General features: G+C 40.9%; 1 protein-coding gene across 3 annotated transcripts in view; it reads left to right on the top strand.

The window, feature by feature from the left end:
• Positions 1–16,685, top strand: part of RIN2 (Ras and Rab interactor 2) — an 84,051-nt gene extending 67,366 nt beyond the window's left edge. For 2 of the 3 annotated variants that reach the window (XM_062608131.1, XM_062608128.1), the window contains exons 9-12: positions 6,489–6,794; positions 8,903–9,034; positions 10,946–11,109; positions 14,190–16,685. In XM_062608131.1, coding sequence (XP_062464115.1) covers positions 6,489–6,794; positions 8,903–9,034; positions 10,946–11,109; positions 14,190–14,507 — 920 coding nt within the window. In that variant the 3' untranslated portion in view covers positions 14,508–16,685. Of the gene's footprint in view, positions 1–6,488; positions 6,795–8,902; positions 9,035–9,508; positions 10,418–10,945; positions 11,110–14,189 lie in introns of those variants that run through there. The other variant, XM_062608136.1, reaches the window with a different exon arrangement.
• Positions 16,686–16,941: the final 256 nt, after the last annotated feature.

Below are 16,941 nucleotides of genomic sequence, written 5' to 3'. Positions count from 1 at the left end.
ACTAGTCAGAAGGACCCTCATAGTCCACAGCTGCTTGAATAGCTAATTTTCAGGAGTTTTTGTGTTTGTCTTCCTGGCTGTAAATAGAAGGGAGTCCAGTTGACTGTCATCATTCCATCAGGTGGGATCTAATACCTGAACAGCTTCAGTCTCAATGCCTGAATCTGCACATAGCCCAAGAAATTACAGGTCTAAGTAATTTGGCAATAAGGTGTTAACTGATGTGTGGGAAGGTGCCTAAACAATATTGCCTGTTATTTGCTTTGGTATTTCTAATCCATAATGGATTTTTAGATGTTGAATGTTAGAAGAGGTTTGGAGAGAATGTGCTTGCCCCTTATTGGCAGCACATGCCTTATGGTAGGGGCTCGGGTCTGTATGGAGGAGTTGTGGGCAGATGGAGCTGGAGGAGAGTAACCCATTCCCTGTGGGAGCCTGTGGGAGCCACTGAGCCAGCCGCTCTGCTCTGAGGGAGGCTTTGCTGATTAGCACTTTTGCCTTTGTATTGCTCTTGCTGAGAGGCAATGTTTTACTGTTGTTATTAGGAGATTTTATTATGTTAGCTTTAGGCCTGTTTCCCACTTACGAAGATAACTGCCAAAGGACTGGTGATGCCTTTCTCCTGTCTGTGATATCACATGCAGATTTGTATGTGGACTCTCTGCTTTATAATCCAAATTTTTAATGAAAATACTAAATAGACTAAAGCCCAGGGCTGACCTCCGTGACACCTCTTTTCAAATATCTGTCTTGTTTGACAGTCAAACACTGATAATTGGGTTTCCCAGTGCAGTATTTTATGCACCCACCTTATTTATTATTATAAACAGTATTTCCTTTGTTTGCTTATGGGAAAGTTGCACTGAATAGGGTTATAAGGCTTTAAAAGGTTAAGATACAGCCTGCCCTCTGATCCCTTCTCTTAACTGATCCAGTTACCCTCTTAAAGGAATAAGAATGCTATGCCATTTCTCCTTGAAAAACTCAATGTTGGCTGGTTTTTAGCACTGTGTTACTTTTTAGGTGCTTGTACATTTGTTTTGGTGTCCTGTCCCCCTATCCTGTTGTACATCCTAGTATCTTTTCGTGTTGAATTGAGGCTGACCAATGTGACCATGAGCACTCCTCCTTTCAGTATGTAAGTGGGGGGATAGGGCAAATAAGAAGCGGTTCGTAAAAGCACTAAGCAGAAGCAGAGGTTTTGATTCTCCCTTTCCTGACCATCCCTTTGATTTCCTTTGTGACTTATTCCCTGCTCCTTTAGTACTACTTCTTCAAGAGAAGACGTGTTTGCCACATAGGCGTAGCATGAGTTTTAATTAACCCACACATGATTAAAGCAAAGAAAACCTAGCACAGATATTTCTGTGCTTCATTTGTATGCTTTATTTAGCAAAAATGAAGGGAGGTTTACCCTAAGAGGCTTTTATTCCCTAGTTGCTTAGCTTCTGTTACTGCTGCCCATCCATCACCCACCTCAATCCACTGTTTTCAGGGTTGTGCAAATTATCAAAGAATGTGGGTTGTGTGAGGTTTTAACTTTTAAGTCTTGCTGCTTTGGAGGAGATGCCCTTCTCTGCATCATGTGCCACTGTAGACATCCACCCAGAATGGGACACTTGGCCATCCTGACATGAGCTATCTTAAAGTAGATTTATATCAGTCATGCCAATATATGAAAATGATAGATATTAGGAAAATCCAAAACAAAGGAAATGCAATGTAGTCAGGTGTCCTGCATGAATACACTGTGGTATTCCAAAGCCGTGCCCAAGCAATCTTACTTGCACAGTACTGTGCCTTTTTATGATTGTTCCCAGGCTTGCTCAGTCTCTTTTTTACTGAGCCCTTCTTTTACTAATGAGTGGTTTGGCCATTGTAGATGAGAAAGTGAGTTTGTAAATCCAGGGCTGGAATCTGAAAGGTAATCTCAGTGGTGCAACAGCAGTTGGTAACAGGTGAACTGTCAGCCTGGAGAAGGTGAGAGTGTGCCTGTGATTTCAGCCAGCGAGGGCTGTGAAGAGGCTGCATAAGGACACTGGCTATGACTCACGTGTCCTCTCTAGATGCAGACTTATGTGGTTAGCAGCAAAACAAAACAGCATGTCAGCACAGGATGCAGATGTGTTTCCACAAGTCACAACGAAACTAGCTGGCTGGCCTTTGCAATTCATTTATCAAAGCATTTCCAGTTCCCATTTTGAGGCTAGAGGCTAATTATAAAAATCATTTCAGGAACACTACATGGTGCTCAGCTGCAATGATATTCAATTAAAAATAAATCTGAAGAGTGCCTGTTTGGGAGTATTAAGCACTTTGTGCATGCTGAATTAAACAGGAATTTTAGTTGCTGATTTGGATGTGGGAAGTGTACAGAGATGTTAGTGCAAAGGATCAGTCCTCAATTCACAACTTGGATGCTGATTTAACTGGGAGACCATCCTATGCTCTTTTTTTTTTTTTTTGGTGGCAAGTTAAGCAGTGAAATCTGCTGCTGGCTGGGAATTGTTTTGTGGAATCACATCTGGAAACACCTTCCTCTGAACGGCAGTAATAGCAGTTCAGAAGAAAGGGTAAATAATTGTATGATCTAATTCCAGACGTGCTTATTGGTGTCTTGTGACACTGAATATTGGTCTAAGATCCAGATTGCAAGAAATGCTGTCCTTACAGGTTTTAATTATAGTATAAATATTTACACAGGTTTTATATTAATTAGGGTATGTATGGGTGTTGTTACTGACAGTAAAAAAACAAAAGAAGTCCAGTCCTTATCAATCTTGCTCTGTTGCTGGCCTTGTCAGCTTACTAGAATCTGCAGTTTTTTGAGGCAGAACTCTGGTCCTTGTGTCTGTGCCAAGAATTCATAAGGGAGAAGAAAAGGTTTTGGTTTTGGTTTTTTGGTTGGTTGGTTTGGTTTGTTGTTTTTCTTCTTTTTTCTTAAACAGCAGCAAACAAACCCCCAAACGCTGTCATAGCTTCATATCTCAGTCACTTCCTTGTTTGCTGGGTAGTTTTGTGCAAACATGCTGCATTAAAATTACAGTGCTCTCAGTCTACCCTTACCAAGCCAAGGCAGTTTGTATCTCTTTGGAGTCAGGGCCAAATGTCATTTATTTCGCTTGTCTCTTGCTAGCTGTGATACAGTCGCTGAACAGTACTGAAGGATGCTTTGAGAAATATCCCATCCTATTTTTATTTACCCGATCATGTTAACAGCACAGAAACTATGAAGAACAGCCTTCAGCTGTAAGTTCTTGGGCCCTGTGCACAGCTTTGAGCACAGCTGTATGAGTTACCTGCTCTCTTCCTCTGTGCTCCTTCAAATCTATTGAAGTTCCCAGAGAAAATGTGGAATGTGATCAAGTAAAATTTCAAGGCAATTTCCAGGCACTGCTTTTGGAGCCTATGATGAATTGCAAATATGAAAGAACTCCTCTCGCAGCCATAAAAATCCGTGTGATTCATCTGCATGAGAAACTGGGAGTGGCACTAACTTACCCTAGGGTGTCACAGTTTAAGCCCAGCTCAGTCCCCCTCTTCTTCCCCCCTGCTCCCCAGAGGGGTGGGGAGGAGAATGGAAAGAGTGTAAACCCCACGGGTTGAGATAAGAACAGTCCCGTAACTGAGGTATAATACAAAACCACTACTGCTACCACCAATAATAATAATGATAAGGGAAATAACAAGGGGAGAGAATATAAAACTAAAAGGAGAAAGGAAAAAACCCCTTAACAAACAAAACAAGAAACACAAGTGATGCCCAGTACAATTGCTCACCACCTGCCAACCAGTACCCAGCCCTACCCGAGCAGCGAAGTGGCTGCAGGTAACAGTCCTGGCCCCAGCCAAGGACTGGGTGTCTGTGGAAGTATTTTCCCTCCCAGCAGCACTCGGTTCCTGTAGCCTCTGGGGATCGACTGCTTCTGCAGCTCTTTCCATACTGATACTGCAGGCTCCAGCTGAACCAGCTCCATCCTGGAGCCTGTAGGGGGTCAGTCATGGAAGCGTACTGAATATTCACATCTCCCATCCCAGGCTAGGTGCTCTGTCATCAGACCAGGGGCTCTGAGGATCCTCTCTCAATTTATTGAGCCTCCTGTGACCAAATGTGATGGTGACCCAACTTTATTGAAGCAAAGGACAGCTGACACTAGCTATTCATATGCAGAACTTCCAGTGGAAGCCTGTGGGAGTTAAAATTTCATGGGGATAGAGAGCTCTCTCACTTCATGTAATGTTTGGCAGCACCAAATGCTTTAATTTTGACTTCAGTGAGAGCAGGCAGTTGAAATGCAAACTGCAGAGGTGTTTCATGGTTTTGTTATTTAAAAGACTGAACAGGCAGTAGAAATAAATGAAGTAGGCTGAATTGTTAAAAAAAAAAAGTGTCATCAGTGAGGCCAACCCCGAGCCAGGAAGTGCGTGTGCCTGCGAGCAATGCTGCAGGCTGCAATATCCATGGGGGAGATGCCTGCTGCCTTCTTAGTGGAAAAATATTTCCTCCCCATAGCTCTAGAGATGGCTTCGATGGTGGGGAGAGGCAGTTTCTGTCACTGCATAGAAGGGTGAAGCTTCTGCTTTCCTGACTGGGTCTGGAAGTGCTATCAGTGGCAACTGTCTGGCTCTAACATGTATCATAGGTAAGGATCAGTTGTTTGAAATGTTGCCACTTACATTAACTAGCAGCTCTGGTGTGGTGGGAGGCTGGATCCAGCCTTCATGCTGTGTGACAGGCCATCAGGAATATGTGTCAGACTGGTTATGCTTCTGGTGGCCATAGGGAAATCCAGAAAATCAGAGAGCAAATGCTGCTCCTCACAATCACTCTGTCTCCTTTCCAGCAGCTTTCTCCACTGTGAGAGAGCGCCCAAATGTGTTTAAAGCATCCTGGAATAAAGCCAACACAGCTTTTGCTGTTAAGAGTCTTGGGAGGGGGAATTAGCAAGAAGAGCTACAGAAGCCCCAGCACAATTGGGATAGAAGAGATGGGAACTCCCAATAGAGTTGGACATTTGGGAATTGCATGTCAGACAAACACAGAGTAAACACTACACATGAAACAAAGAAACCGTAAAAAGAGGAGTGTGTGAAGAGCTGGTTTGTATGGAAAAGAGGTGTGAAGACCCAAAAGGCAAAACAGCTGAACACAAAGATAAAATAAATGAAGGCATAAAGCAAAAGCAATGAAACTGGGGGTGGTGGGGGTGGTGGTGTAAAGCAAAAGCCTTAGAAATAGTCTGCAATTAAAAAAGAAGAGGGGTGAAGAGAGAGAAGACAGGTACTGTGGTCAAAGGCAAATACATCAGAACAGGCAGCAAACCTGGAAAGGGCGTGAGGTTTGACACAGTAATGAGTTGCCATTAGTAGCAGGAATGTCTGGTGCTGGCTTGTATAAACACACAATGTAGCAGCGACCCAGTCTCTCTTCATCCTTCTCTTGGTCCCTGTGCTCTCTTAGTGCATCTGCCTGCGCTAGGCTATGGTCCTGTCCCACTATCCAGGTGTTAGTGCACTGGCCAGGCTGAGTGGTCCCCAGTTTCCTTTATGCGGGAGGCAGTTTGCTGTGGTACAAATAAGTGATGTCAGCTAATTATCAATGTAAGCTATATTGACACACGCACACTGAGTGGGAGAAGAAATTAACTTACAAAGTCAAGGTTTGCAGAGAAAACTTTTAGCAAAGACCTTTCTCTGTTGATGTGGTCCATACTTTGAAAATGGAGAATGACTGATAAAGAGAAACTTAAGTAGAACAAGAATAAATAAAAAAATAACCCTAAGTTAGTGCTTACTGTGCCACGTGCACACTATTGCCAAACAAAGAACCTCAAACCTGATGACAAAGCTGTATATAAGCTTGCGTAATGAAATCCGAAGCTGGACAAACACAGCTTGGTTTTCATTTATAGTTTAAAGCCCATAATCTGTCCAACTTCATAAAGATCTTGATGAAACTGAGCCAAGTTTTGGGAGACCTTGGCTGAGTTATAGTTTCTGATGGAAACTATGCAAAAAGAATCGGCTTTCATGCCAAAGCAGACAAAGTTATGGTTTTAACTGTGTTTAAGTTTGGGAGTTGAAGTCTAAACTCAAAAGTAACATCGAACTCAAAGACTTCTGGGCAACAAAAGACAAAGTTAACTGGGGCTGCAGTGTGCCTTTTTTTTTTTCCTGGGTGTTTTTTTCTTGTTTGTTGTTTTTTGTTTGTTTGTTTTGTTTTGTTGGGGGGGGGTGTGTGTGTGTGTATTTTTGTGCCAGTCTGTGCTCTGTCTTTGTGGAGGCTTTTTGTATTTACCACATTGTCATAAATGAAAATTAAATACAGATTCTGTTCTGCCTTTTGTTTTCATCTTAACATCTGGAAACTCAGCTTGTATAATAAACAGGCCATAGCAAGTAGGTTTTGCTCTACAGTGTCTCTTTTGGGAATGGTTATATTAGTACTGGCTCTGCTCTAGAGTACATCAGCTGTTTTCTCATTGCAGATGTTGTCCTGGAGAAGGCCATGCATAAGTGCATTCTGAAGCCATTGAAGAGCCATATTGAAGCAATGTTGAAAGAGTTTCATACAGCAGATGGTTCTTGGAAACAGCTAAAGGAAAACCTGCAGTTGGTGCGGCAGAGGAATCCTCAGGAACTGGGTGTGTTTGTTCCAACACCAGACTTTGTGGACATTGAAAAGATTAAAGTCAAGTTCATGACCATGCAGAAAATGTATTCACCTGAAAAAAAAGTCATGCTGCTGCTGCGAGTTTGCAAATTGATTTACACTGTTATGGAGAATAACTCAGGTATGATGCTTCTCGTGGTTCAAGTTCACCAATATTCCAAACCTGGGGTCGTCTTTTGGTGGAAGAAATCACCTGATTCTGCAGATATGTCTCCTTATCCTGGAGCTCTTGTGGCACCTCCGTGCCCTTTTGAGAGGGATTCTTTCTCTCTGCTTCTTTCCTGGCCTGATGCACCTGGCAGCACATTTTACAAATTCAGTGAGAAGAGGAGGTGTGAGGCAGTTTAAAAAAAAAAAAACAGTTTTGTTTAACTGTAGGCTTCTGAAGTTGGCTGTCGTCCTGTGAGCCTGGAATTTGACACCAGTACTAAATTAGTATTTTTCTGGAAATTTTAACAGAGCTAACATCCCATAGTTAGCCATAGTTATTCTGTAAGTTGTACGCAACATGAAAACTAAAAGGCTCTATGTTAATAGGTGAAGGAAAGCAGCCTCTGATCCAGTACTTTTGGCTTGCTGTGCCTCTGAATGTCTTCATTTGGACACCTTCTTTCCTGGTTTTGGAACAGAAATAATTTCTATGTAGCAAGCATCCAAACCTGACCTTGAAACCTATATAATGGAATGGAACTACAGACTAGTCGAGACCTGCTGAGTACTCAGTGGCACAATTAAAATGCTGTGCCACATGGCATGAATTCATAGGTGCAGCCCTGTTGCCTGACATCTGACCATACGCTGCTGTGGCAGGTCAGGAGCTGAGGTGAAGCAATGCTGGTGGTTATGGAAGGTGTTTTTCCCTTAAGCAAGTATAAACTGCTTCAGGTGGTTGGCAGTTTTGTTCCTAAGTGGGCACTGGATTATGCAGCTGGGTCCAAGGCTGGTCAAGATGCCACCTTTCTTTTGAGATTGGAGATGAATGGTGAAAGCTTGTGGTTGAAGAACCCAGGGCTCTTTCGCAAGATTCAGGTCCAAGCACCTGCCCAGCTTGTTATTTCTGTGCAAAATCCTGTGGTTTAAAATGGATATAGGAATCCACATCATTTTACTTCATTGAGTAAGGTGATTCCAACATACAGAAGAAATGTGTTGCGAGGCTGCTGCCAGTTAACTGTTTCACTGCGGGGCTTGGGCTAAGATGTGGTAAATAGTTCTTAGGTTGTCTTGTCATATGAAGTTTAGAAAACATGGCATTGACCCAGCAGCTGTTTAAGTGTCTGACAGCCAGATAGTAATATAATACCTGGAGGATATGCCTTACCTCCTTAGCTACTATAACTTTAGATGTCAGCCCCTCAGTCATGTGGAGTTTCACCAAAGTTTAAGTTGGCTCCTGCTTTTCATGGTTTAAAGTGACCATCACACCAGTTACACAATGAACACAATTTGGACAGACCCAGAGATCCGGCCATGTATTTTCTAAACAGAAAGTTTAAATGCAGCAAAAGCGGTAGGAGTGAGACAGACCTAGGTACAGCACAGTCCCTATGTGCAGCTGTGTGCCACCATTGCTGATGGGGCTTCACTGGCTAGTTGTAAATTACATAAGGATTTGCTCACTGGTGTTTCTAACTATGCTCTGTCACAGAAATGAGCTGAGTTTTCATGTCAAATGTAATAGGCTTTTATATTCAGGCTTTTCTGCTGGGATTCAGACCTAGAAACTGGTATATGTGGCTGGATCCTTCCAGAAAGTGGATGTCATCCCTGCATGTGTTTAAAAAAAAAAAAAAAAAAGAAAAAAAGCCTATTCATCACACTTCTTAGCCAGTGACATCACACTTCTTAGCCAGTGACATCACACTTCTTAGCCAGTGACAGAAGTGCAGGTGGAGGTCAAATCAGACAGGCATGGCAGCCGCAGCCTTGTATGAGTTCACCAGTTGAGCTGACGCCAAGGTGAGCCCAGTCTTTAAATTCCCTTGCATGCCACAAGGTGTGCTTCATCAGATTTGTGCTAGTTAGAAGTACAAGATGAAGCTGGTGTTAGAGTCCTGTCCGGTGAGTGTCAAATGATGTTCTCTTTTCTGCACATCAGTAACAGGAGGCTCTAGAGTAATACAAACGTACTGGTCAATGAAGATGGCAAAGTAATACTTTCCTTTCAAACACTGAAAGAGGTAAAAGGTTATGGTTTGTCTGTCACTGTCTGTGTTCTCTTCAACCCAGGAAGGCTGTATGGAGCAGATGATTTCTTGCCTGTGTTGACATATGTACTAGCCCAGTGTGATATGCTGGAACTGGATACTGAAATTGAATATATGATGGAATTGCTGGATCCATCTCTGCTGCATGGAGAAGGTAATTGTTTATTTATATTTATTAGAATTGAGTGAAGGACTGGGGAAGGGGGAATTCTTCCTCATAGCACAGTTGCTGTTAACCTTGTTTGAGTAGAAATCCTTTCAAAGGGAGTCTAAAATAGAGGCATCATGACAGCAAGCAAACACATACACTGTGCAGGTGCCACACGTGGTTATCTTCTGTGCATGAAAATATCCTGAGAGTATTTATAGAGCCACAGCATGCAGTTAAACTTTGAGACAAGTAATGGGACTTGGTTTAAGTGCTTTGTAAAAATTTCTGGGGGAATTCTCTGCCCCTATGGGGAAAGTGCTTTTGAGAATATTGACCCCCTTAATGATTGCTTCTTCCCACTGTTTGCTTCTCACAAAGTATTTTTATGAGCCCTAGGAATATGTTTCCTAAGGCAGTCTTGAACGATGGCTGAAGTCCACTAGAGGCCAGGAAATCTCCCTTCTTTCTGTTTTCAAGGTGGTGTTTTTAACAAAGAGGCATTCTGCAAGTTCTTGGTAGGCCTCAGAATCTACCAGTTTATGAGGAAGTATAAAGGTTCTTATGACCAAGCTCATCTGTGAGTTTAAGTATATGTGTATGTTTCCCATTCCTGCTATCTCTTGGCTTGCTGAAATTGCTGTATCCTTTTACGTGTTTGTATGCACGAGAGAACTGTGCCAGGACTCCTCCAATTTGGCACTAGTCTGTTCCCTACTTTGTGTACAGAGCATCCTCTAGTGCATTGTTTGAGAATCTTAGGAAAATAGTTGAGATGGAAGCTGGAGATTATTAATGTGCTTGAAGGGCAGAAACATTTACTGGACTATTAAGTCATGTTGGTTTTAATGCAGCAAAAGAAGTCTTGTCTATTGGCTGGCCCTGTCTTTGGCGCCAGCTGAACTATACTGTGCAGTAGAAACTGTTTAGTGGTTTGGGGTTGTGCAGATCAAATGTAATATATTGTCCACTGTGTCTCATGGGTCTTGCATGTATTTTATATATTGAACTTGTTGCAGAACTAAAGGCCAGGAAGATACCACCAGTAATACAGAAAATACTATTGTGAGCATAGAATCCATGAAGAGATTGTGCTGCCTCTTAATTGGACACTCCCACTCAAATAGTTTACTTTAAGAAGAGTGAGAGAAACAAATAACAGCATGTTTGTTGTTTCTCCTGGTTGTTGAGGACTATTACCTCCTGTTGAGACTCCTTTTCCTTTGTGACCTGCAGCTTCTTTTGTACATGGGTAACTCTGTTGTGACTTTAATTTGTTCTCCATCATATAATAAAGGTGAAGTATGGAGGACTGTACATGTCACCTCCTGAACTAGTTGGACATTATGGGGAACACTAAAAAGGTGACAGGCACAGTCTTCCTTTTTTTTTAAAAAAGGGACACTCTTTAGAATACTTCCAAGGTACAAATAATACATTATTGTTGCTTTATTTCTCCTAAAGGTGGTTGCTTTTAACTTCCTGAACAGCAGTAGATTGTCTTACCTTGTTTAATTTCATCCCCACTTGAAGCTTGGGAAGAAAACAAACTAGTGTTTGGAAGTTTTTTTCTTGAAGAAAACTCATGTTTCAACTTTGTAACAATAGTGGGGAGTAAGCAGTGACACCACTCATTTAAGTAACCAGCTATCCCAGCGCTAGTGGACTCAGACACTATTGCACCACTTGATAATATGGAGCAGTCGCTGCATGTCTTAGCAGCTGAGAACATGCCATCCAGTATCTTGCAAGCCAGTGAGCTGGGATTTCTTACATATAAATGTTTTGGCAATAGAGCACAGGAACTTTGAGTAATGTATGTGTGGATGTATAAAGCTGTGCTTCTGACTGACCAGTCAGAACTAGCAGGGGTTTTGTGACCACTCTGAGAAGTTTTTCCCTTTCTGTCCTTCTCAGGAGGCTATTATTTGACAAGCGCTTATGGAGCACTTTCACTGATCAAGAACTTCCAGGAAGAACAAGCTGCCCAACTGCTAAGTTCAGAAGCCAGAGATACTCTCCGGCAATGGCACAAGAGGAGGACAACTAACAGGACGATACCTTCAGTTGATGATTTTCAGGTAGAGCTTAGGGCTGAATTAAAAACCAGGGAATGATTGTTTTGTTGGAAATCCCCATTTGAGAGGTATGAATCCTTTGGGGCTCCAAGTGGAGTGAAGCAGTACTGAGAATATGGCTGGCAAATTTTCTTAGGTTTTGAAGGCTTGGCACTTTATTATAATAGATCTTGATCATGAATGCCTGAAGAAAACACTAAATAATGAAGCTTTCCCACTCTCCCTTCTATTTAAGTCATGCAGAGTGAGACAAACTGAATCATATCTTAGATTCAGCTTCTTTGTATGTATTACTGTTAAAAAAGAACAAATCCAGATTTCCAGTGGTGTAAATCAGCACAACTTCCTAGTAGCTAATGGTGGCATACAGCAGGTAATAGAGAGGAAAGGTGGGAGAAAAGCTTGCCTACAGTTTTAAAGTTTAAGCAAGGAGCAGAGTTCTATACAGTGCATGTCTTCATGTTTGTGTTTGTTTTTTTTTTTCCTCTCTTCCATTTCTTACTGCCCTTTCAGAGTAGGGCAATAACTTCAACTGAAGAATAACAAAACAGTTGGGATTGCTTCATCTCTTAAAACCAGGCCTGCATGTCTTTCATTAGTATGCTGTTGACTGTCTGTTCAGATGCACCAGCTTGTGGACCAAAGCAAGGAGGATGTTGGAATCGAGAAGGATTTACTCTTTTGTGTTCAGTTGTTTACAGTTCATACCACAGGGCAAAACTGACGGATGCTAATGACAACCATCAATTAGATATGATGTAGTTAAAAGCTTGAGAAATGAAGGTGTGGGGTCATCATCAGATTATGAAGCCTTTCAGCTGAGGCTTATTCTGCTTTATCAGTGTCCATGCAAGCAACTACAGCACAACACTGAACAGGAATGAGGTGGGAGAAGAAGCAGTCTTCTGCAGTTTGCCTCTCTTAGGAAGAGGAGAACTGATTATCAGAAATTCCAGACTATGGCCAGTGCACAAAGCTAGTCCATCTTACTATGATCCATTTTATATTGTGCTTACAGGTAGTTAGGTGTCAGATTCAAGTAGCTTGAGTCTTTGCTCTTTCTAGCAAAACACTACACTTCTTCTGGCAAAACTCATCACCTTGTATTTGTGCTGGATAACTAAATGACAGAAGATTCTTTCAGCAGGATCTTGTATTTCATTTCATCTTCTCTTCCTCAGCAAATGAACTTCTGCCAAACTAACTCTGAACAACTGGATATGGGAAGATGCAGGGGGGCATGGGAAGAGCTGGCACCAAGTGTGTCCAGTGCTTCTCCTTCTTATGTCTCTTTAAAAGAGAGCCTTGAATCAGTAAGATCACACCACTTCCAGGTTATGCTTGGCACAAATTCAAGCATTTTGCTTACTGCTCAGGATGACAGTTTTCCATCTGCTTTCTCCACATACGGCAGTCCTGAAATGAAGCATGTGACACAACTTCAGCTCAACTTGTCTTCCCACTTTGCACCAGGATGTGATCACTGCATTTCTGTGATGCAGTCTCACAACCTTATCAGGTTTGGGGTGCTGGAAGGCCTTCATCCTCCCTCCCTCAAAAGGATGGAAAAGCAAAAAACCCCATATTTTGATGATGTTTAAATACAACTTTCTGACACTGCGTAAGTTTGATACTTGGAATATGAGTAACAGGCATTTTTGCAAACTTCATCCACTCTTCGATGCAGTCTTGTCCATCTAAAAGCACATGCATTTTAAAACCAGGTCTTCTGTGTGCTAGCTACATTAGAAATTAAAATTGTAGTGTGATTTGTCTTGTCTAGGCTTGATTTTTTTCATAATTTCTTCACACAGAGTAACAAAAACATATTACTTCTGTTCAGTCAGGTTCAGTCTCACTGGTATAAATGCTTTGGTGTTTGCCCACAGGCTATCAAAAAACCCCACAGAAACCAACTTTATTAAAGAGTAATCTTTGGAACTTAAGTCATATGAACACTCTTCTCAATCTTAGCTTTTAACAGCTTATTTTTAGGAAATGTGAATTTTTACCATTGTGATTTAGCATGCTTAATTTATTCAGCATACAAACACAGGTACCAGCTCAGTCAGTAAGCAGGTCTTTCTCACTGTCCTTTTTTCCACACCTTCTTTCATTTTACTGCTTTTTAATCTTTCATTGCAGTTAATCTCTTTTAAAGAAAAGCACGTGACAGAAGGATGCCTTGTTCATGTGTCCAAAAGGTGGTGGTTTTTTTTTTGTTTTTCCAGTTGTTGCTTTTGATTTTACTTTTTAAATGATCTTTTAAAGGTACAACTGCATTTCCTTGTAGGGCATATTTAGAATTTGTCCATGTTATCAGCTGGGGTCATGTGTCAGTTCCAACAAAGAAAAAAGATCCAGCTTTTGCCTCAAGATCAGATGCATTTATCCTAATGTTGCAAAGTGAATTTTCTTTCTGCATTCCTCTGTGCCTTACTTCTAAAAAAGAAAATGCTGTGACATGAAACTCGGTTACATGAAGTTTAGACAGCAAATTGCCACTTGTTAACATGATGAAAATTTCCCATGAGAATGGATTACATTTTGCATGTTGCAGCATAAGAGTAGAGTTTATCATGCAGTAGCTTCTGGATCAAAACCCTTGTGTGCTGCTGACAGAGGATTTTTTTTCTTCTTCGTTCTCACTAACGTACTATGTGAATCTTCTGTTCTGAAGCATTAACCAGCAGCAGCAGCCTCATGTCTTGGGTGTGCTGCCTCAGACATTTATTTCGATTGACAGTGGTTTGTTTCCTAGTAAGGCCAAACATCAAGTCACACTAAAAGCACGGGTCTGTTCCATGTGGCTTTAGGGTTGTGTCTGTTCATTCTTCATTGCAGGGTTAGAAGGTAAGCCAAGGAAAGGAGAGTGTCATCTTAGGAATTTCTCATATGCCCACTACAGACTGGTTTTACCACCAACCTCACAATTCACAAGGTGGCTATAATGCCCAGGACTCACTGAAGTGTGTTTCCCACCTAGAACACGGAGAGATTTCCTGTTTGTTGCTGACTCCTCAGCTTCCAGAAGATGGTTTGTTTTTTTTTGAATTTGATGTCTGTTTTTTCTCATTCTACAGAACTACCTTCGTGTTGCGTTCCAGGAAGTTAACAGTGGCTGTACAGGAAAGACCTTGCTAGTAAGACCATACATCACTACTGAAGATGTATGTCAGCTTTGTGCTGAAAAGTTTAAAGTGGACAATCCAGAAGAATACAGCCTATTTCTTTTTGTTGACGACACCTGGCAGCAGCTGACAGAGGATACCTACCCTCAGAAAATTAAGGCAGAGTTGCACAGCCGTCCACAGCCCCAGGTCTTTCACTTTGTCTACAAGCGCATTAACTGTGATCCATATGGTGCCATTTTCCAAAACAGTGATGACTCAGCTTCTTAAAACCAGCAACTCATCATTTAATTTCTGTTCCTTGTTAACTGTTGAAAACATCTTTCTTGGCTGCCTTCCTTAGGACATAAAACACGTCTAAAACCATAAATGCCTAGTAAAACACACGCAGACACTTGCAGCATTGCTTACAAAACCCCATGTAAACCATGCATATGGCCAGTTATGCAGAATATTCCACCAGCGTGTTTCAGTAAACAGCCCGTGAAGTTGAATTTCTTGTACTGGACTCTTTTGAAACATCTTATACTGTGGCCCTTTGCAGGTCTTTTGCTGTAGTGTGCAAAAATCTATTTTCTTACACTCATCCTTTAGCCAAATGTCATTTTGATTTTAAATATATGTATGCTAGACAACTATTTCAGTAAACTGGCTGGTATGATCTCAGTTTCACCAGCATGAGATTGACAAGACTGTCCGATGCAGGGCATCAGTTAACTCCTAATTACCTGGATGATTGCATCCTTTCCTAAGTTTTTAATTACAGAATCACCATGGTTTTATATATATATATATATATATATATATATATATCATAGAAATTTTATAGCAGTTGCAGGTAAACTGTCAGGGTTGGTTTTTGAAATATTTTTTTAACTATAAAGTATTCTATAATTATGCATGTGATTTTAACATTTAATATACAAGAATAAATCTCTTGCTGGTTTTAGAGTATTGCATTAAAAGTCTTGTGGTTTCTCATCTTTTCCTGTAACAGGAGAGTTCTTACAAAACTCCTGTTATCTGTAAGAAGATTGTAACATTGGCACTGGCAATTTCAGTGCCTTTATCTGAATATGATGTATTGTTATCTGGACTATTGTTTATATGCATTGTTTTTAGACAGAACTGGGGTGTTGGAAGAGGAAATTGAAATAAAAGGTTATAGAGAAGGGGCAGAGAAAGAATGTAGAAAACATGATTTGTGATTAAAATGTGTTAGTCTGCTGGTTCAGGCTAAGTGAAGAAGGTTGGAACTTTTATGTAAGTAGTATTGTAGATTTGCAAATGGATGTGACAACACCTATCTCAGATACTGTTTATGTTAGCAGAGGATTAAATACATCATTAAGGTGAAGGACACCTCAACTGTTTTGTGTAGTCTGTCACCAACATCAGAATGTTTCTTGGACTGAAGAATGTGTTGTAGCATTTCATGGTTCTAAGTTACTCAGTAGGTGAGATGTGAAAGTAAGTCCTACATATGCAAAGATAAAATGTGTGTTCTGCACGTTCTATAGAGCTTAGATTTATCTTGGATAAATCTACAGGTTTATCCAAGATAACCAATGCCATGGGTAATGCTGTGGACCCTCATCATGTCAGTTAGCGCTACTCTTTAAAAAGACATGGGGTTCTCCCCAAGTCTGCTGCGAGCAGTGTAACACAAGGCAATGATTACAAAAATGTCACTAGCAGCATGTGTATTGTACATAGGAAGATGTGTAGCATTTTTGTGAGTTTGCCATATATCTGAAACTCTTTGACACGTTTGTATATCATTTTGTAAATGGTGAGTTTTGCACATAATACATTGTAATACTGAATCATCATTTGGGATGTTGTGTGCTGTGGTTTTTGGGGTGGGTTGGGGGGTGGGGTTTTTTTTGTTTCTTAAGAAATGGTTTGTACTTGAATATTTTGTGTATCAGTAGACTCTGCTGCTGCTGCGTTTTTATACTGCTTATCCCTCTTTAAATTCTCTGGAAAGGAAGGATGCAATAACATTAGTTAACATGCTTGACCTGAACAGTCAGTAGAAGCAAGCAGGTGTTTATCTTGACTGCCGAACCATTTCTTCTGAAGTTAAGACTCACAGTAAGTGCTAAAGAAAATTTTGCTGCTTTCATATGATGGGAAGAACTCAAGCAGGGAGGCACAGTATTAAGAAACTCAGAATTAAGGCATGAAATGAAGGAAAAAGAGTGCAAAAAGGTAAAATGCCTGCGCAAACCACCTCAGCAGAATCCTCTTGTCTGTCTTGTGCAATTGATTCTTTTGAAAATTGGACTATTTTATTCACTGTTGTGCAAACACTTCTCATAATGCCAGGAACCACAACAGAAAAACTTTGTACGGAATTTGGACTTGTAAAAACAAGCTCTTTCATTGCCTCCAGTGCAAAATATTTGATGTTACAAAACACTGAAATGCATGAAAAAAACTTAACAGTGGAGGTGTTCTCTCTTTACTACTCCTTCTTTTTGAAGAGAACTGAATGGGCAAGGAAGTAAAGCTGGAGGCACTTAATTTCTAAATCTTGCTAATAAAATAAGCTTAATAGAAAAGTTAATACTTCATTAGGGGATTATTTGTGAATTCACAGAAAGTACATGCTGCACAACCGTAAAATACCACCAGCAGCAGTTTAAATAAAATCCAGCTTCTGTCCTTTCTCCATGATATTTTACGTCTTTACGGCATC

Source organism: Pezoporus occidentalis, unplaced genomic scaffold, assembly GCF_034315485.1.
Source record: "Pezoporus occidentalis ecotype Australia unplaced genomic scaffold, CSIRO_AGI_Poc_V1 ctg10, whole genome shotgun sequence".
In the NCBI taxonomy this organism is placed as follows: Eukaryota; Metazoa; Chordata; class Aves; order Psittaciformes; family Psittacidae; genus Pezoporus; species Pezoporus occidentalis.
Note: the sequence above shows the minus strand (reverse complement) of the source record. Positions and strands in the feature narration are given on the sequence as shown.